This window comes from Phyllobates terribilis, unplaced genomic scaffold, assembly GCF_046119375.1.
Source record: "Phyllobates terribilis strain yellow unplaced genomic scaffold, ASM4611937v1 Scaffold_2__4_contigs__length_985480577, whole genome shotgun sequence".
Lineage (NCBI taxonomy): Eukaryota > Metazoa > Chordata > Amphibia > Anura > Dendrobatidae > Phyllobates > Phyllobates terribilis.
Genome location: NW_027362762.1, coordinates 449669891 through 449684823, shown reverse-complemented (window position 1 = coordinate 449684823; position 14933 = coordinate 449669891). Strand labels below are relative to the sequence as shown.

Genomic DNA, 14933 nt, shown 5'->3' with positions numbered 1-14933 from the left:
AACCTTGCGCATATACCACAGAACCTGGAGAGCCTTTTTTCGTCACTGCGAGAAAGGTCAGCTAGCTCCCATGTCCTTTTCATTACCGGTCATTTTGGCCTTTCTTCAGTCTGGCCTGGAAGAGGGACTCTCTCTCTCTAAGCACTCTCAAAGGCCAAGTTTCGGCCTTGTCCATTCTATTCCAACGTAACTTGGCTTCCCATCCTCAGGTCAAGACATTTCTACAAGGGGTGGCTCACCTGGCGCCGCCTTATCGCCCCCTGGTGGATCCATGGGACCTTAATATGGTCCTAAGCGTCCTCCAACAGCCCCCGTTTGAACCCATTCAGGACATCTCAGCCTCTCTTCTCTCCTGGAAGGTGGCTTTTCTTGTGGCTGTTACCTCTGTTAGGAGGGTTGCAGAGCTCGTAGCCCTCTCATGTCGGTCGCCCTTTCTGGTCTTCCATCAAGACAAGATAGTGCTCAGGCCGGTGCCTTCCTTTTTGCCGAAAGTAGTCTCCTCTTTCCACATCAATGAGGACATTGTTTTGCCTTCTTTCTGCCCGGCCCCAGTGCATCCACGGGAGAAATACCTGCACAAACTGGATATGGTCAGAGCTATACGTGTGTATCTTTCTAGAACGGCCTCCCTTTGGGGTTCGGACGCCCTGTTTGTCATCCCTGAGGGGCGTCGCAAGGTTCTCCCTGCTTCCAAGTCAACCATCGCCCGTTGGATACGTTCTACCATTTTGGAGGCATAACAAACTTCGCCCTCCAGGGGTAAGGGCTCACTCCACCCGGGCGGTGGGGGCCTCTTAGGCAGTACGCCATCAGGCTTCAGCTTCACAGATATGCAAGGCCGCAACCTGGTCTTCACTCCACAACTTTTCAAGGTTTTACAAGGTCCACACTTGATCCTCGGCTGATGCCAGTCTTGTACGGAAGGTTCTGCAGGCTGCGGGTGCCCGCAGTCAGACCTAGTCTGTGGCTATCTTTTGTTCTCCCACCCTAGGGACTGCTTTAGAACGTCCCATGGTCCTGTGTCCCCCAATGAAGCGATAAAGAAAAAGAGGGATTTTTGGTACTCGCCGTAAAATCTTTCTTGGAGCCTTCATTGGAGGACGCATGCCCAAAATCAGGGAGGGTGCTATGTCCATTTGGCTCTGGTGGGCATCTAATTTAGTTTTCACAGTTGTGCCCCGTTGGGCATTGCATAGTTAATAATTTTATGTTCCTCCTACTGCTTTAGCCACTAACTGGTGAGCTTGTTGCCTGTAGGCGGGTGTATAGTGTGGAGGAGGAGCTATTTCTTTTTTTGCCTAGTGTAGTCAACCACCTAGCGACAACAGCATTCACCCATGGTCCTGTGTCCCCAATGAAGGCTCCAAGAAAGATTTTACTGTGAGTACCAAAAATCCCTCTTTTTCTGTTTTGGTGAGGAGCTATAGCTACAATGCACCGGAACTGCTATGAGCAGCAAAATGGCACCCCAGTATGCCAACCTTTTCATGGCTAAACTGGAAAATGACTCTTTACTATCCCGCTCCGTCAAACCCTTGGCCGTATTCCGTTACAACGATGACATTTTAATAATCTGGACTGAACCTGAACGAATTTCCGCTGCCGATTATCATTGCGGAAAAATCCGCAGCACTACCATTTATTTTGCGGAATTGCTGTGTTTTAGCCGCCGTTGATTTGCATTGGACCGCATGACATCTGCATGACTACACGTGCACATGCTAATATCATGCGGTTCAATGCGCGGATGGTACCCGGGTCTGGAAGAGGAGACTCTCCTCCAGACCCGGGTACCGTAGTACCTGTAGTTAAAAAAAATAATTAAAATTAAATAAAAAAAAAACTTATACTCACCTTTCCAGCGCCCCCCGGTCTCTTCTGAGCAGCGCTGCTATCTCCTTGGCTTCCAGCGGTGGTCTGCAAGGACCTTCCTTGACGTCATTTAGTCATGTGACGGTCACGCGACCACTAACATCAGCGGTCAGGTGATGGTCGCGTGACCATCACTTGACTAAATGACGTCATGGAAGGTCCTTTTTAGAGAATCGGGAGCCGCCGAAGATACCGGACGCATCGCTAAGGAGACCAGGGACCATCTGAAGGTGAGTATAATGTGTTTTTTTTAATTTTTTTTTTACTATTGATGCTGCATTTGCAACATCGTAACTTGGTCACACTATATATAAATCCATGCCGTTTGCATGGATTTATATAGTGTGAACAAGTTGTCAAGCACTTAACCAAGTGATGCGAAAATCGCTTGGAAAAGTTCTTGACAACTCGCATGTGAAATCGCATGTTAAAACGCTTCACTTACGCTTCTACCTGGCAGAAAAAACGCATGTAAAATCTGCATGTGTTTTTTCTGCCAGGGAGATGCAGAAACGCTCAGGAAAAATCCAGAGCATTTCTGCATCGTGGGCATATAGCCGAAGAGGTCTAAGAAGTCTCGAAAGCTTGCTTTTTAACATAATTTATTTTTGTTTGCCATTAAAAGGTATCATAATTACAAGATTATCTTGTTTTTCCCACTGAGCGCAATCCTATGTCAGACTACGACACTGCTGGGTCATTTTTAAACGGTTCAATCTGTGCTACTCTTAGAATGAAGTACTGTTCAGTAACTCATTTAGCACCACTTTTCGCTAAATTTTATGTATAATTTCTATGCATTTTTTTTGTTTTTAGGGTCAGGGAACTGATCGACTACTGTCTACAGAATCTCATGATGAAGTGACCAACATTTTACAACAACCCTTGGCGCTAGGTTACTTTGTTTCAACTGCCAAAGCTGGTCCATTGCCTGACTGGTTTTGGTCAGCATGTCCTCAAGCACAAAATCAGTGCCCACTGTTTCTTAAGGTAAATGACTGTCAAATTGGTGATAGTTTACATATAAACAAGAAAAAATCCAGCTGCCGCCAAGGGATTGAAATATTTCTAAATAATATATGCTTTATAGACAGATACGAAAAAATATTAAAAACAAGGAAACACTAGGTCTACGCTTTTCAGGAAAACAAAGCTTAGTCATGCCATTATATAGACATACATTGAATATTGATTCACATGCCACAGAAATGTATGCATGCCTCTTCATAAGCTTCATTTTTCTATATTTAAAAACTATAGCAGCTTGTTGGAGGCTAAAAAGAGTCTTTGCTGGGTGAATGGAGACGTGTGAATGTTTATATGCAACAATAGTAAAGCTCTAATATGATGTGAGCATAGACTAATGAAGACTGCATCAGCCAAAAAAACTCACCTGCGTGGAAAATCTTGCTGTTTTTGTTTTACTTATTCTAGTTAATATAGAAATAAATAGTGAATATTGTGTTTTTGGGTTTCAGGCCTCTCTGCACCTTCATGTGCCTTCAGTGCAATCAGATGAGTTGCTACACAGCAAACACTCACACCCACTGGATTCAAATCAGACTTCAGATGTCCTCAGGTATGGAGCTGGCTCTGTGTATCATTACACCTGGTATAGTTGAGATTAGGGGTTATGCCGTGGTGCTTCAAAGTTTGTGAACCTATCAAAAGTTTCCAAATTTTTGCATAAATGTGACCTAAAATAACATCAGAATTTCACACACGTCTGTAAAATAGATAGTAGGCCAAATCAAACATGAGTAAAACATTAGATTTTCATTTTCTTAAGAAGAAAATGATCAAACAGCATGCCTGTGAATAGCAAAAGTATTCAAACCTATATGATTAGCAGATAATTTGAAGGTGAAATTAGAGCCTGGTGTAATCCCATTCATTGAAAATCATGGTTGAGTTTTCAACCTACATTCTTTAAAGAGTAGGGTTCTATGTAAATCTGATCTTCAGAACACATTTACATGTTTGTAGAAATGGTTTTGTAACATTTTACAACCTGATTTGTATGAAAACTTGTCTGTGCCATGACATACTTCTACGGAGTTTAGACTCCATCAATTCAGTGTAGAAATAGATGAAATTCAAGACCAATAATTACCTTTCACAGGAATGAATGACCAACAAAGATCAGTCAAAGATAATATAATAGTCCGAGATTACAAAGAAACCCAAGGTAGCCTCTAAGCAACTAGAGGCCCCAACTCACATTAGCTATTATTAATGTTTTGAGTCCACCTTCAGGAGAACACTGAACAATACTGGTGTGCATAGCAGGATTGCAATGAGAAAGCCACTGGTCTCCAAAAAGAACATTGCTGCCCTTGTGCAGTTTGCTAAAGACCACCTTAGACAGCCAGAATGCTATTGGAACAATATTTTAAGATGGATGAGACCAAAATAGAGCTTTTTGGTTTAAATGAGAAGTGTTTTGGAGAAAGGAAAAAAAAAAAAAAAAAAAAGATTCCAGCATAAAAACTTGTACGATCTGTGAAATGTGATTACCATAGTAGTATCTTGGGTTTTAGCCTGTTTTGCTGCATCTTGGCCAGGATGGCTTGCCACCATTAATAGATCAATGATTTCTGAATTATAATTGATACCAGCAAATTTTAATTGCAACGGTCAGGACATCTGTCCATGAGCTGAAGCTCAAGAGAATGTAGGTCATGCTGCAAGCCAACGATCCAAAGCACACAATTGGCTCTACATAAAGAATGGTTAAAGGGAATCTGTCAGCAAACTTTTGCTACCTCATCGGCGAGCAGCATAATGTAAGAAAAGAGACCCTGAATCCAACAATGTATCACTTAGTTTTCTGGTTGCAGTAGTTCTGACACAATCAGTTTTTAGATGTAGAATGCAGCATAGCTGAGAAAGCTAACCCTGCCCACACCAGGCTCTGTATATACACTGCTCAAAAAAATAAAGGGAACACTCAAATAACATATCCTAGATCTGAATGAATGAAATATTCTCATTGAATACTTTGTTCTGTACAAAGTTGAATGTGCTGACAACAAAATCACACAAAAATCATCAATGGAAATCAAATTTATTAACCAATGGAGGCCTGCATTTGGAGTCACCCCCAAAATTAAAGTGGAAAAACACACTACAGGCTGATCCATCTTTGATGTAATGTCCTTAAAACAAGTCAAAATGAGGCTCAGTATTGTGTGTGGCCTCCACGTGCCTGTATGACCTGCCTACAACGCCTGGGCATGCTCCTGATGAGGTTGCGGATGGTGTCCTGTGGGATCTCCTCCCAGACCTGGACTAAAGCATCCGCCAACTCCTGGACAGCCTGTGGTGCAGCGTTGGTGGATTGAGCGAGACATGATGTCCCTTATGTGCTCAATCGGATTCAGATCTGGGGAACGGACGGGCCAGTCTATAGCTTCAATGCCTTCATCTTACAGGAACTGCTGACACACTCTAGCCACATGAGGTCTGGCATTGTCCTGCATTAGGAGGAACCCAGGGCCAACCGCACCAGCATATGGTCTCACAAGGGGTCTGAGGATCTCATTGCGGTACCTAATGGCAGTCAGGCTACCTCTGGTGAGCACATGGAGGGCTGTGCGGCCCTCCAAAGAAATGCCACCCCACACCATTACTGACCCGCTGCCAAACTGGTCATGATGAAGGATGTTTCAGGCAGCAGATCGCTCTCCACGACGTCTCCAGACACTGTCACGTCTGTCACATGTGCTCAGTGTGAACCTGCTTTCATCTGTGAAGAGCACAGGGCGCCAGTGGCGACTTTGCCAATCGTGGTGTTCTGTGGCAAATGCCAAGCGTCCTGCATGGCTGTGAGCACTACCCCCATCTGTGGACGTCGAGCCCTCATACCACCCTCATGGAGTCTGTTTCTAACCATTTGTGCAGACACATGCACATTTGTGGCCTGCTGGAGGGTATTTTGCAGAGCTCTGGCAGTGCTCCTCCTTGCACAAAGGCGGAGGTAGCGGTCCTGCTGCTGGGTTGTTGCCCTCCTACGGCGCCCTCCACGTCTCCTGGTGTATGGCCTGTCTCCTGGTAGCGCCTCCAGCCTCTGGACACTACGCTGACAGACACAGCAAACCTTCTTGCCACAGCTCGCATTGATGTGCCATCCTAGATGAGCTGCACTACCTGAGCAACTTCTGTGGGTTGTAGAGTCCGTCTCATGCTACCACGAGTGTGAAAGCACAACCAACATTCAAAAGTGACCAAAACATCAGCCAGAAAGCATTGGTACTGAGATGTGGTCTGTGGTCCTCACCTGCAGAACCACTCCTTTATTGAGTGTGTCTTGATAATTGCCAATAATTTCCATCTATTGTCTATTCCATTTGCGCAACAGCATGTGAAATTGATTGTCAATCAGTGTTGCTTCCTAAGTGGGCAGTTGGATTTCACAGAAGTTTGATTTACTTGGAGTTATATTCTGTTGTTTAAGTGTTCCCTTTATTTTTTTGAGCAGTGTACATTGTCTATAGACAGTGATCTGTTTATCACAAGCAGGGTGAAATCTAGCTAAGGCTGCATTCACACATTGCGTATTTTCCTGCTTTTTTTTACACGCGCGTATTTTCCTGCTTTTTTTACCTGCGTTTTTTTACGCAGGTAAAAAAAGCACCTCCATTCACACACGACATATTTTCCTGTGTTTTTTTACGGAGGTGCAGGAGAAATGAAGTGTGAGGAGCATGGACACCTGTATGCAATGCAATGCAATGTAATGTATGTGTCTATGTGTCCTGTGTGCACTGTCTGTGTCGTGTGTGTGTGTCCCCCTAGCAGTGTATGTACAGACAGCTTCTGGCTGCAGTACATGCACTGCTTTAAAAGAAAAAAAAACTGGATACTCACCTATCCGATGGATGGGAGAGGCGTCCGGTCCCGCGGCTTCCAGCATCTGCCGTGAAGCGATCAGCTGACCGGCTTGTAAATCAGCTGACCGGAAGCCGGTAAGCTACAGTCAGCAGAATGGTTCTCCGGCAGATGCTGGAAGCGGCGGGACCGGACCGGACGGCTCTCCCATCCATCGGATAGGTGAATATCCATAGTTTCTCCTGCGCCTCCATAAAAAAGCGCTGGAATTACGCAGTGTGTGAACACCGCTACGTAATTACATCGCTTATAATGGGCACAATAGGAGAAAGCGCAGGACGCAGCTGCGTAAAGAATTGACATGTCAATTCTTTACGCAGCTGCACTTTCGCGCTGCGTAAAATCACAGTGTCTAAACGGCAAAGTGAATTTCCCATTCACTTTGCTGGCAGACACAAGGCACATTGCGTATTTTGAAAAAGCGCGCGAAAATACGCAATGTGTGAACGCAGCCTAACAGTCAAGTGCACATTTAGATCTGCAGTGATAATCTCCTATTGATAATAACTATGTAAGTAAGCAACAGCACACCGCTTAATAAAAGATACATGATGGATTCAGTGATTTAACACCTACCTCACGCTGTCCTCAGATTACATAGCAAAAACCTGCTGACAGATTACAAAATTGTATTCTTCTTTAAAAAGGGAAAGTCCTGACCTTTAATCCTATAGAAGTACAGTTGAATGACCTGAGCATTTCATGGGAGACAACCCAACAAAAGTGTTGAAGCGGTTTTGCACTGAGGAATGGGCTAAAATTCTTTCAAGCTGGTAAGTGTGGTAATACTCTGCAATTACTGGACACATGTAGATAGTTGTTGCTGCACAAGGTCACAAAAGATACTGAAAGCGAAGGTTCACATACTTTTGCCACTCAGATATTGAATAATTTTTCTTAAAAAATGACCATCAAATGTTTGTGATTTAGTTGTTTTATTTGGTTCTCTTTATCTACGGTTAGGACTTGTGTGAAAATCTGTAGTTTTTGGTCCAAATCATTCAGAAATACTGAAAATTCTGAAGGGTTCACAAACTTTCAAGCACCTCTGTATGACGTTCATAAGCATTTTATTACTTAATGTGAACACATATCTGATAATATGCTGATTTTTTTTTTCTTTTAAACCTCTTAGGTTTGTTTTGGAACAGTATAATGCCCTTTCTTGGCTAACCTGTGATCCTGCAACTCAAGACAGGCGGTCGTGTCTGCCGGTTCATTTTGTGGTGCTGAACCAGTTGTATAACTTTATCATGAATTTGCTGTGATGTTCATCAGAAAAGCTGTAAGGAACAAGATTTTAATTGCCGTGCAGGATTGTGAAATCCTTTAGCTTTCTTTGAAGCCACTCTGTACTCGGTGAGCAGCAACCAAGAACGGACACTCATTGAACACTGCTCATCATCTCCAGTCTCCGTATTTGCTGTAGGATCTCCTCCACCTTCTGGCACTTAGTGATTGGAGAAAGCTGGGGGGTTGCTCTGCACTAACAAAGAGGCGTTTCAGCTTTGACTTTTTAACATCATAAAGATGTTGTGTGGATTCTAAAACCTAATATCAATATACAGAAAATGCCTGCATCTCTTATTTATTGTAAGTTTTTAATGTGTAAATTGTCTTATATTTCTTAACCTCTTTTATAAACACAATTTTCCTAGAAGGTTTATACTGCCTTCTTGCTTTAAAGCAATTGGTTTCGAATCTATGTACTCGTCTTAATTAAAAGTTGCAGTAGGTCGCTTTTAGAGTATTATTTTTTGTAAGTGGGAGGGAGACATTAAAAACTTTGTATTGTTGGATGTACAGTAGGGTTGGGGGGTAGGAAGAGTAATGTCCATACCATTGTGTGGGGGATTTACAGCTAAGCTGTAGCAGCAGAGTACATGTACAGTAATGATCTACACTGTGTTTATACATTTGAAAAAAAAAAAAAAAAAAAAGGTACCGGGTCTTAAAGAGAATTTTTATAATTGCACCTCCGCAAACCCAATGGCAATATATCATTGATTATTGTAGGTGATTTACCTGTAGTAACTAATAAAAGTGCACATTTTTTTTTTTTTGTAATTTGGTTCAGGGCTTTGACTGCTTTTATTAGAATTGTTGCTACAAACAACAGCATTACTTTATATTTATAAGAACTTCTATTCCCCCTCCCCCAAATTTTTCTTTTTCTCCCCCCCCCATTTGTGATGGCTGGTTAACATTGAATGCAAATGGGTAAAACTGATGACTGTGTCATTTATTATGTTCTACCTAGCTTGGCGTACGCCATGTGGAAATGGGAGCAGTCATCATGGGGTTCTACATGTGGTGTTATGGTGCAGTGTATATAGACTCTCACACTGGTTGGGTGATAGGATTCCTAATTTTACTTTTATGAAATCTTGATCTTTTAAAATCTGTATTATCTTGAAAACTTCCTCTATTCACACAGTACCTGGAAATAATTGAATTGTATTCAGAGAAACCTCACTTTTTTAAGTTTGTAAATACAGAGTATTTACCTTTAACGCTCATATAGTTACATGGAGGAATCCAGTATGCATTTTGCGTATGTGTGTATGTATATATATACATAGATATATATATATATATATATATATATATATATAAAAATATAAATAAATATTTAAGAAGAGATGAATTTTGTTTAACACTTGGTGACAAAAGCTTTCAGACATTCTTTCAAAACCGTGCAATCAAAAAGTATTTTACTTCAGAAATCTCTATATTTTTATTTTTGTTTGTTTCCTAAAGGTAATTTGAATGCCTCAGGAAATAAGTTGGCATTTCTCTTACTTGGTTAAGATTTCTGTGGGATAAAGATGTTTTCTGATGTGTTGGAAATTTTCAATCTGTAATTAAATCAGTCATATTTTTATTCACTTTGTATGTCTTGCTGGCTATTATTTACCTTCTACCTGGCAACTATACCTGGACAACTTGAGACGTTAGTTGGGTAAATTGCGCTGTATATATATATTTTTTACAGTAATCTAGTCCAATCTGGCATTATTATGGAGCTGCATGTTCTCCTAGAGGATCTGTACGCTTTGTGTTCCATTTTCTCTGGCTATGTCTAATTGTAATGACCTTGGTCAGAAGGCGAAGGTAGCGGTTCTGCTGCTGGGTTGTTGCCCTCCTATGGCCCACTCCACATCTCCTGGTGTACTGGCCTGTCTCCTGATAGTGCCTCCAGCCTCTGGACACTGTGCTGACAGACACAGCAAACCTCCTTGCCACAGCTTGCATTGATGTGCCATCCTGGATGAGCTGCACTACCTGAGCAACTTCTGTGGGTTGTAGAGTCCGTCTCATGCTACCACGAGTGTGAAAGCACAACTAACATTCAAAAGTGACCAAAACATCAGCCAGAAAGCATTGGTAATGAGATGTGGTCTGTGGTCCCCACCTGCAGAATCACTCCTTTATTGAGGGTGTCTTGATAATTGCCAATAATTTCCATCTATTGTCTATTCCATTTGCACAACAGCATGAGAAATTGATTGTCAATCAGTGTTGCTTCCTAAGTGGACAGTTTGATTTCACAGAAGTTTGATTTACTTGGCGTTATATTCTGTTAAGTGTTCCCTTTATTTTTTTGAGCAGTGTATTTCTCCAAACAGATCATTTCTGAATGGTGCAAAGCATATAGTTAAGAATAATCTGGAAAATGCATCAAATAAAAATGTACTATTTTTCTCCATGTAGTATACTGATCACTTTTCAACATGGTAGGTAGGCAGTCCAAGTGTGGAATTCTGTTAAAAGATGTAGGTCCCGGTTAATAAGGACTATTGTTCACGCCTGTCTTGAAATGGACTGGAGTCACACACTCCTGAAAAATGTTTAACCCTTTCGCGCCAGAGCCTGTTTTCGCCTTCGTGACCAGGCCAATTTTTTCAATTCTGACCACTGTCACTTTGAGGTAATAGCTCTGGAACGCTTCAACGGATCCCACTGATTCTGAGATTGTTTTTTTGTGACATCTTGTACTTCATGACAGTGGTAAAATTTCTTCGATATCACTTGCGTTTATTTGTGAAAAAATTGGAAATTTGGCGAAAATTTTGCAATTTTCAAACTTTGAATTTTCATGCCCTTAAATCAGAGAGATATGTCACACAATAGTTAATAAATAACATTTCTCACATGTCTACTTTACATCAGCACAATTTTGGAACCAACATTTTTTTTTGTTAGGAAGTGCTAAGGGTTAAAAGTTGACCAGCGATTTCTCTTTTTATCTTATTTGAAGTGACTTTGAGGGGCCTTTATGACAAAAAATACCCAAAAGTGACACCATTCTAAAAACTGCACCCCCTCAACGTGCTCAAAACCACATTCAAGAAGTTTATTAATCCTTCAGGTGCTTCACGGGAATTTTTGGAATGTGGAAGAAAACAATGAACACTTAACTTTTTTTCACAAAAATGTAACTTTAGACCCAAATTTTTTTTCACAAGGGTAACAGGAAAAAAATGAACTACACAATTTGTAGTGCAATTTCTCCTGAGCACGCTGATACCCCATATTTGAGGGAAAACCACTGTTTGGGCGCACTGCAGGGTTCGGAAGGGAAGGAGAGCCATTAGACTTTTTGAATGTAAAATTTGTTTGAATAATTAGCGGATGCCATGTTGTATTTGGGGAGCTCCTGATGTGCCAAAAAAAACTTGACACCGTGGGATCACAGGCCAGACAGCATCCACAGTGGCCTACATCTGCCTCATTACAGGGAATCTTCCGTCATGGGTTCCGTCTGAATCGCGTATTTCAGAGATTTACACGGAAACTCTCGTGTAAGTGCTCAGCGCAGAGCACAGGATAAATGTGAGCAGAGCCTTACTGCGATCTTTGGGAGACATAATAAACAAATCAGTAGCAGGTGAAGAATTGGTTTTATCTATTTTTTACGCCGTTCCTCATGTGGTATAATTGATTAAATTACTTTATTCTTCGGGTCGGTGCGATTACAGCTATACCTGATTTTCGAGATTTTATGACTGACAGCTGTCACACTAAAAAATGCTCTTTTTTTTTTTTTTTTGCAAAATCTAGTTTTTGCATCGCCATATTTTGAGCGCTATAATTTTTCCATATTTCGGCCGACAGTCATGTGAAGGCTTGTCTTTTGCGGGACGAATTGACATTTTTATTGGTACCATTTTTGGGTACGTGACCTTTTTTGATCGCTTTCGTTTTTTGGGAGGTAAAATGAACAAAAACCAACAATTCAGGAATTGTTTTTTGAGGATTTTTTTTTATGCCATTCTGCGTGTGGTAAAAGTGATAAGGCAGCTTTATTCTTTGGGTCAGTAAGTTTACAGCGATACTACACTTATATCGTTTTTTTATGTTTTGGCGCTTTTACACAAAATTTTTTTTTACATAGCTTTATTCTGAGAGCTATAACTTTTTTATTTTTCGGCTGATGGAGCTGTATGGCGGCTTTTTTTTTTTTTTTTTTGCGGAACAAGACGTTTTCAGCGGTACCATTTTTATTTCCATTTGGCTTTTTGATCGCATTTTACTTCACTTTTTGTTTGGCGATATGATGAAAAAGCATAGTTTTTTTGCTCCGTTTTTTATTTACTTATTTTTCGGTGTGCACAGAAGGAGTTAATTAGTGTGACCGTTTTATAGATCGGGTTGTTTGGGACGCGGCGATACCAAATATGTGTACTTTTTTTTGTTTTTGCATAAATATACGGATTTTTTGGTTTAATATTGTATTTATTTTGTGATTTTTTTTTTTTATTTTTTTTTATTTTTTTAACAGTAACATTTTTTAAACTTTTTTTTTTTTTTTACTTAGTCCCTGTATGGGACATTAATTTTTATTTTTCTAATCACTGTTCTTATGCAATGCAATAGACATGTATTGCATTGCATGAGAGCTGACAGTTTTACACTGTCAGTGTCTCCTGCTAAACTCAGCTGCAGGCTGAGCCTAGCAGGACACCGTACATGGCAGAGGCGGTCATGTGACCTCCGGCTGCCATGACAACGCCAGGTCCTCACAGAAATCAGAGGGGCTGTCGGAGAGGTAAGTGGACGACTCCCTCTCCTTTCACTATCTTCTAAATGCCGCGATCGCTATAGATCGCGGCATCTAGAAGATAGCAAAGGGTTAACATCATTGGGACCTGATCCAATCAGGTCCCGATGTCCCCTGTCAGAGCTGTCGCTCTGCACCGTACCCGCAGCGCTTGCAGGACCCTTGGGGTCCTGAGCGCTGCGGGACCACCGACCGATTATAAACATCTGTGCTGCACAGAGCCCAGGCAGCGCCCACGTTTATATACAGTGGGCGGTCAGGAAGCGGTTAAAGGAAATCTGTCACCCGCTGGGAGATATCAGACCTCTACTATGGGCATACAGTTGATAGAAATGTAAATCTATACCTACCTGTATGGCCCATAGTAGAGGTCTGACTGCAGAGAAATGTGTTTTGTGTTTTTATAAACTCCGTTTTGCACAGGCTTGGCGTCCCCCGGACGCCAAGAAATCCCCGCCTATATGCTTAGTTATCATATCCCCCCCCCCCCCTCCCCTGCACGTCACAGGGCCCTGTGACGTGCACTGTGCTACCTGACCCCCCGGGCATGCGCAGAGCGCCGCTCGCATAGAGCGCGCTTTGCTTCCTCCCAACACGCCTCTCCGTGCACTGCGCCGCAGTGTTTTATTGCGCAGGCGCCGGGGAACCACAAGCACTTCATCGCGTCTGTGCAATAGATTCCTGCAGCGCAGTGCACAGAGACAGGGCCGGGAGGAAGCAAAGCGCGCTCTATGTGAGCGGCGCTTTGCGCATGCCCGGCAGGTCGGGTAGCACAGTGCACGTCACAGGGCCCTGTGACGTGCAGGGAAGGGGGGAATATGATAACTAAGCATATAGGCAGGGATTTAGAGAAATAATAAACAGGCGGGGATTTCTTGGCGTCCGGGGGATGCCAAGCCTGTGCAAAACGGAGTTTATAAAAACACATGTCTGTGCAATCAAACCTCTACTATGGGCCATACAGGTATGTTTAGATTTACTTTTCTATAACCTGCATGCCCGTAGTAGAGGTCTGATATCTCCCAGGGGGTGACAGATTCCATTTAAATTGCGTCATGTAGAGCATTTGTAAGGTGCCCCAGCGAGGTAGTCGTGGGCGAGCTGTAGCCCCCTCTCGCTATGGCACCCTACAGACAATACGTGTCCTCCCTCTGAAGTGTGGCTGTGTATGTAGTGCTCTTCACTTACTTCAAGCCATCCGATTGCGGCTGTCTCCAGGCATTTCTCTTCTGGGACCAGGGCAGCAATAAATTCAGAGGACACGAGGTTCTTAACCAGAACTTGGACTTTACTTGGGGAAGAGGAATATGTACAATATTTACAGGCAGATATAATGGATAAGGCCTGACAGGTTATCATCTCTCTCACAGGCGCTGGTAACTCCTTCAGCCCTGGTTCCCTCTTTAAGTGAAGCATCTCTGTGACTCTAATCTCTGGCCCAAGAGACTCTTCTGTAGTACTGACAGTGACCTGGATCCGATATCTCTCCCCCACGTCTTAGCCTGGAGTCCTATTTATCTTCCTCTGCTTCCTGCAGACTAGAAGTGCCCTGGGTCCTCACTACCTTTGATGAGTTTCTCCGGCCAGCTGACAGGACTCGTGCTCTTGTGTGGGGAGACTTGCACACTGGTGATCCCACTGTCTGAGGGTATGGAGCTCCCGTTTACCCTAGGAGCCACTATAGTCAGGCTGCCTGAACGATTTGCTGTCCATTCTCTTACTGAAGAATCACTTCCTGATTCTGGAAACTAAACAGAGATTTTCCTAATGTGCCCACCCTCAGTGAGCTGTCATCACACAGCATTAACTCATCCCTGTCTGTAACACTGCTAGCAGACTCAACCTGACATCTGCACCCAGGACAGTGGCATCTTGTGGCTGTTTACAGGTACTGCAGCCCACAATGAATTATGCCAGGAACAAGCTCTATATCACTCAAGGCTTGATCTGGGCACTAAGTTCCCCCTCTACTCTACTGACTGGACCACTGAAGCTAACCCCCTTAGCTTGGCCTACCACAGTTCAGAGAGGATTAACTAAGGGAACATTTTCCTTAACTACTTCAGTACCTAGGGAAGGCTACATCCTTCCCCACTATTACACATTC

The 14933-nt window shown here is 42.7% G+C and overlaps 1 protein-coding gene and 1 long non-coding RNA gene across 3 annotated transcripts in view; one reads left to right on the top strand and one right to left on the bottom strand.

Moving 5' to 3' along the window:
- Nucleotides 1–8710, top strand: part of MED13 (mediator complex subunit 13) — a 109005-nt gene extending 100295 nt beyond the window's left edge. For both annotated transcript variants that reach the window (XM_073665498.1, XM_073665497.1), the window contains exons 28-30: nucleotides 2689–2862; nucleotides 3351–3451; nucleotides 7898–8710. In XM_073665498.1, coding sequence (XP_073521599.1) covers nucleotides 2689–2862; nucleotides 3351–3451; nucleotides 7898–8030 — 408 coding nt within the window. In that variant the 3' untranslated portion in view covers nucleotides 8031–8710. The remainder of the gene's footprint in view (nucleotides 1–2688; nucleotides 2863–3350; nucleotides 3452–7897) is intronic.
- A 607-nt stretch (nucleotides 8711–9317) lies between these two features.
- LOC141215142 (uncharacterized) lies at nucleotides 9318–14567 on the bottom strand. Its single transcript, XR_012284287.1, has 2 exons — nucleotides 14015–14567; nucleotides 9318–10866 (listed from the first exon to the last, which is right to left on the bottom strand). It is a non-coding gene; the product is annotated as an uncharacterized lncRNA (long non-coding RNA).
- Nucleotides 14568–14933: the final 366 nt, after the last annotated feature.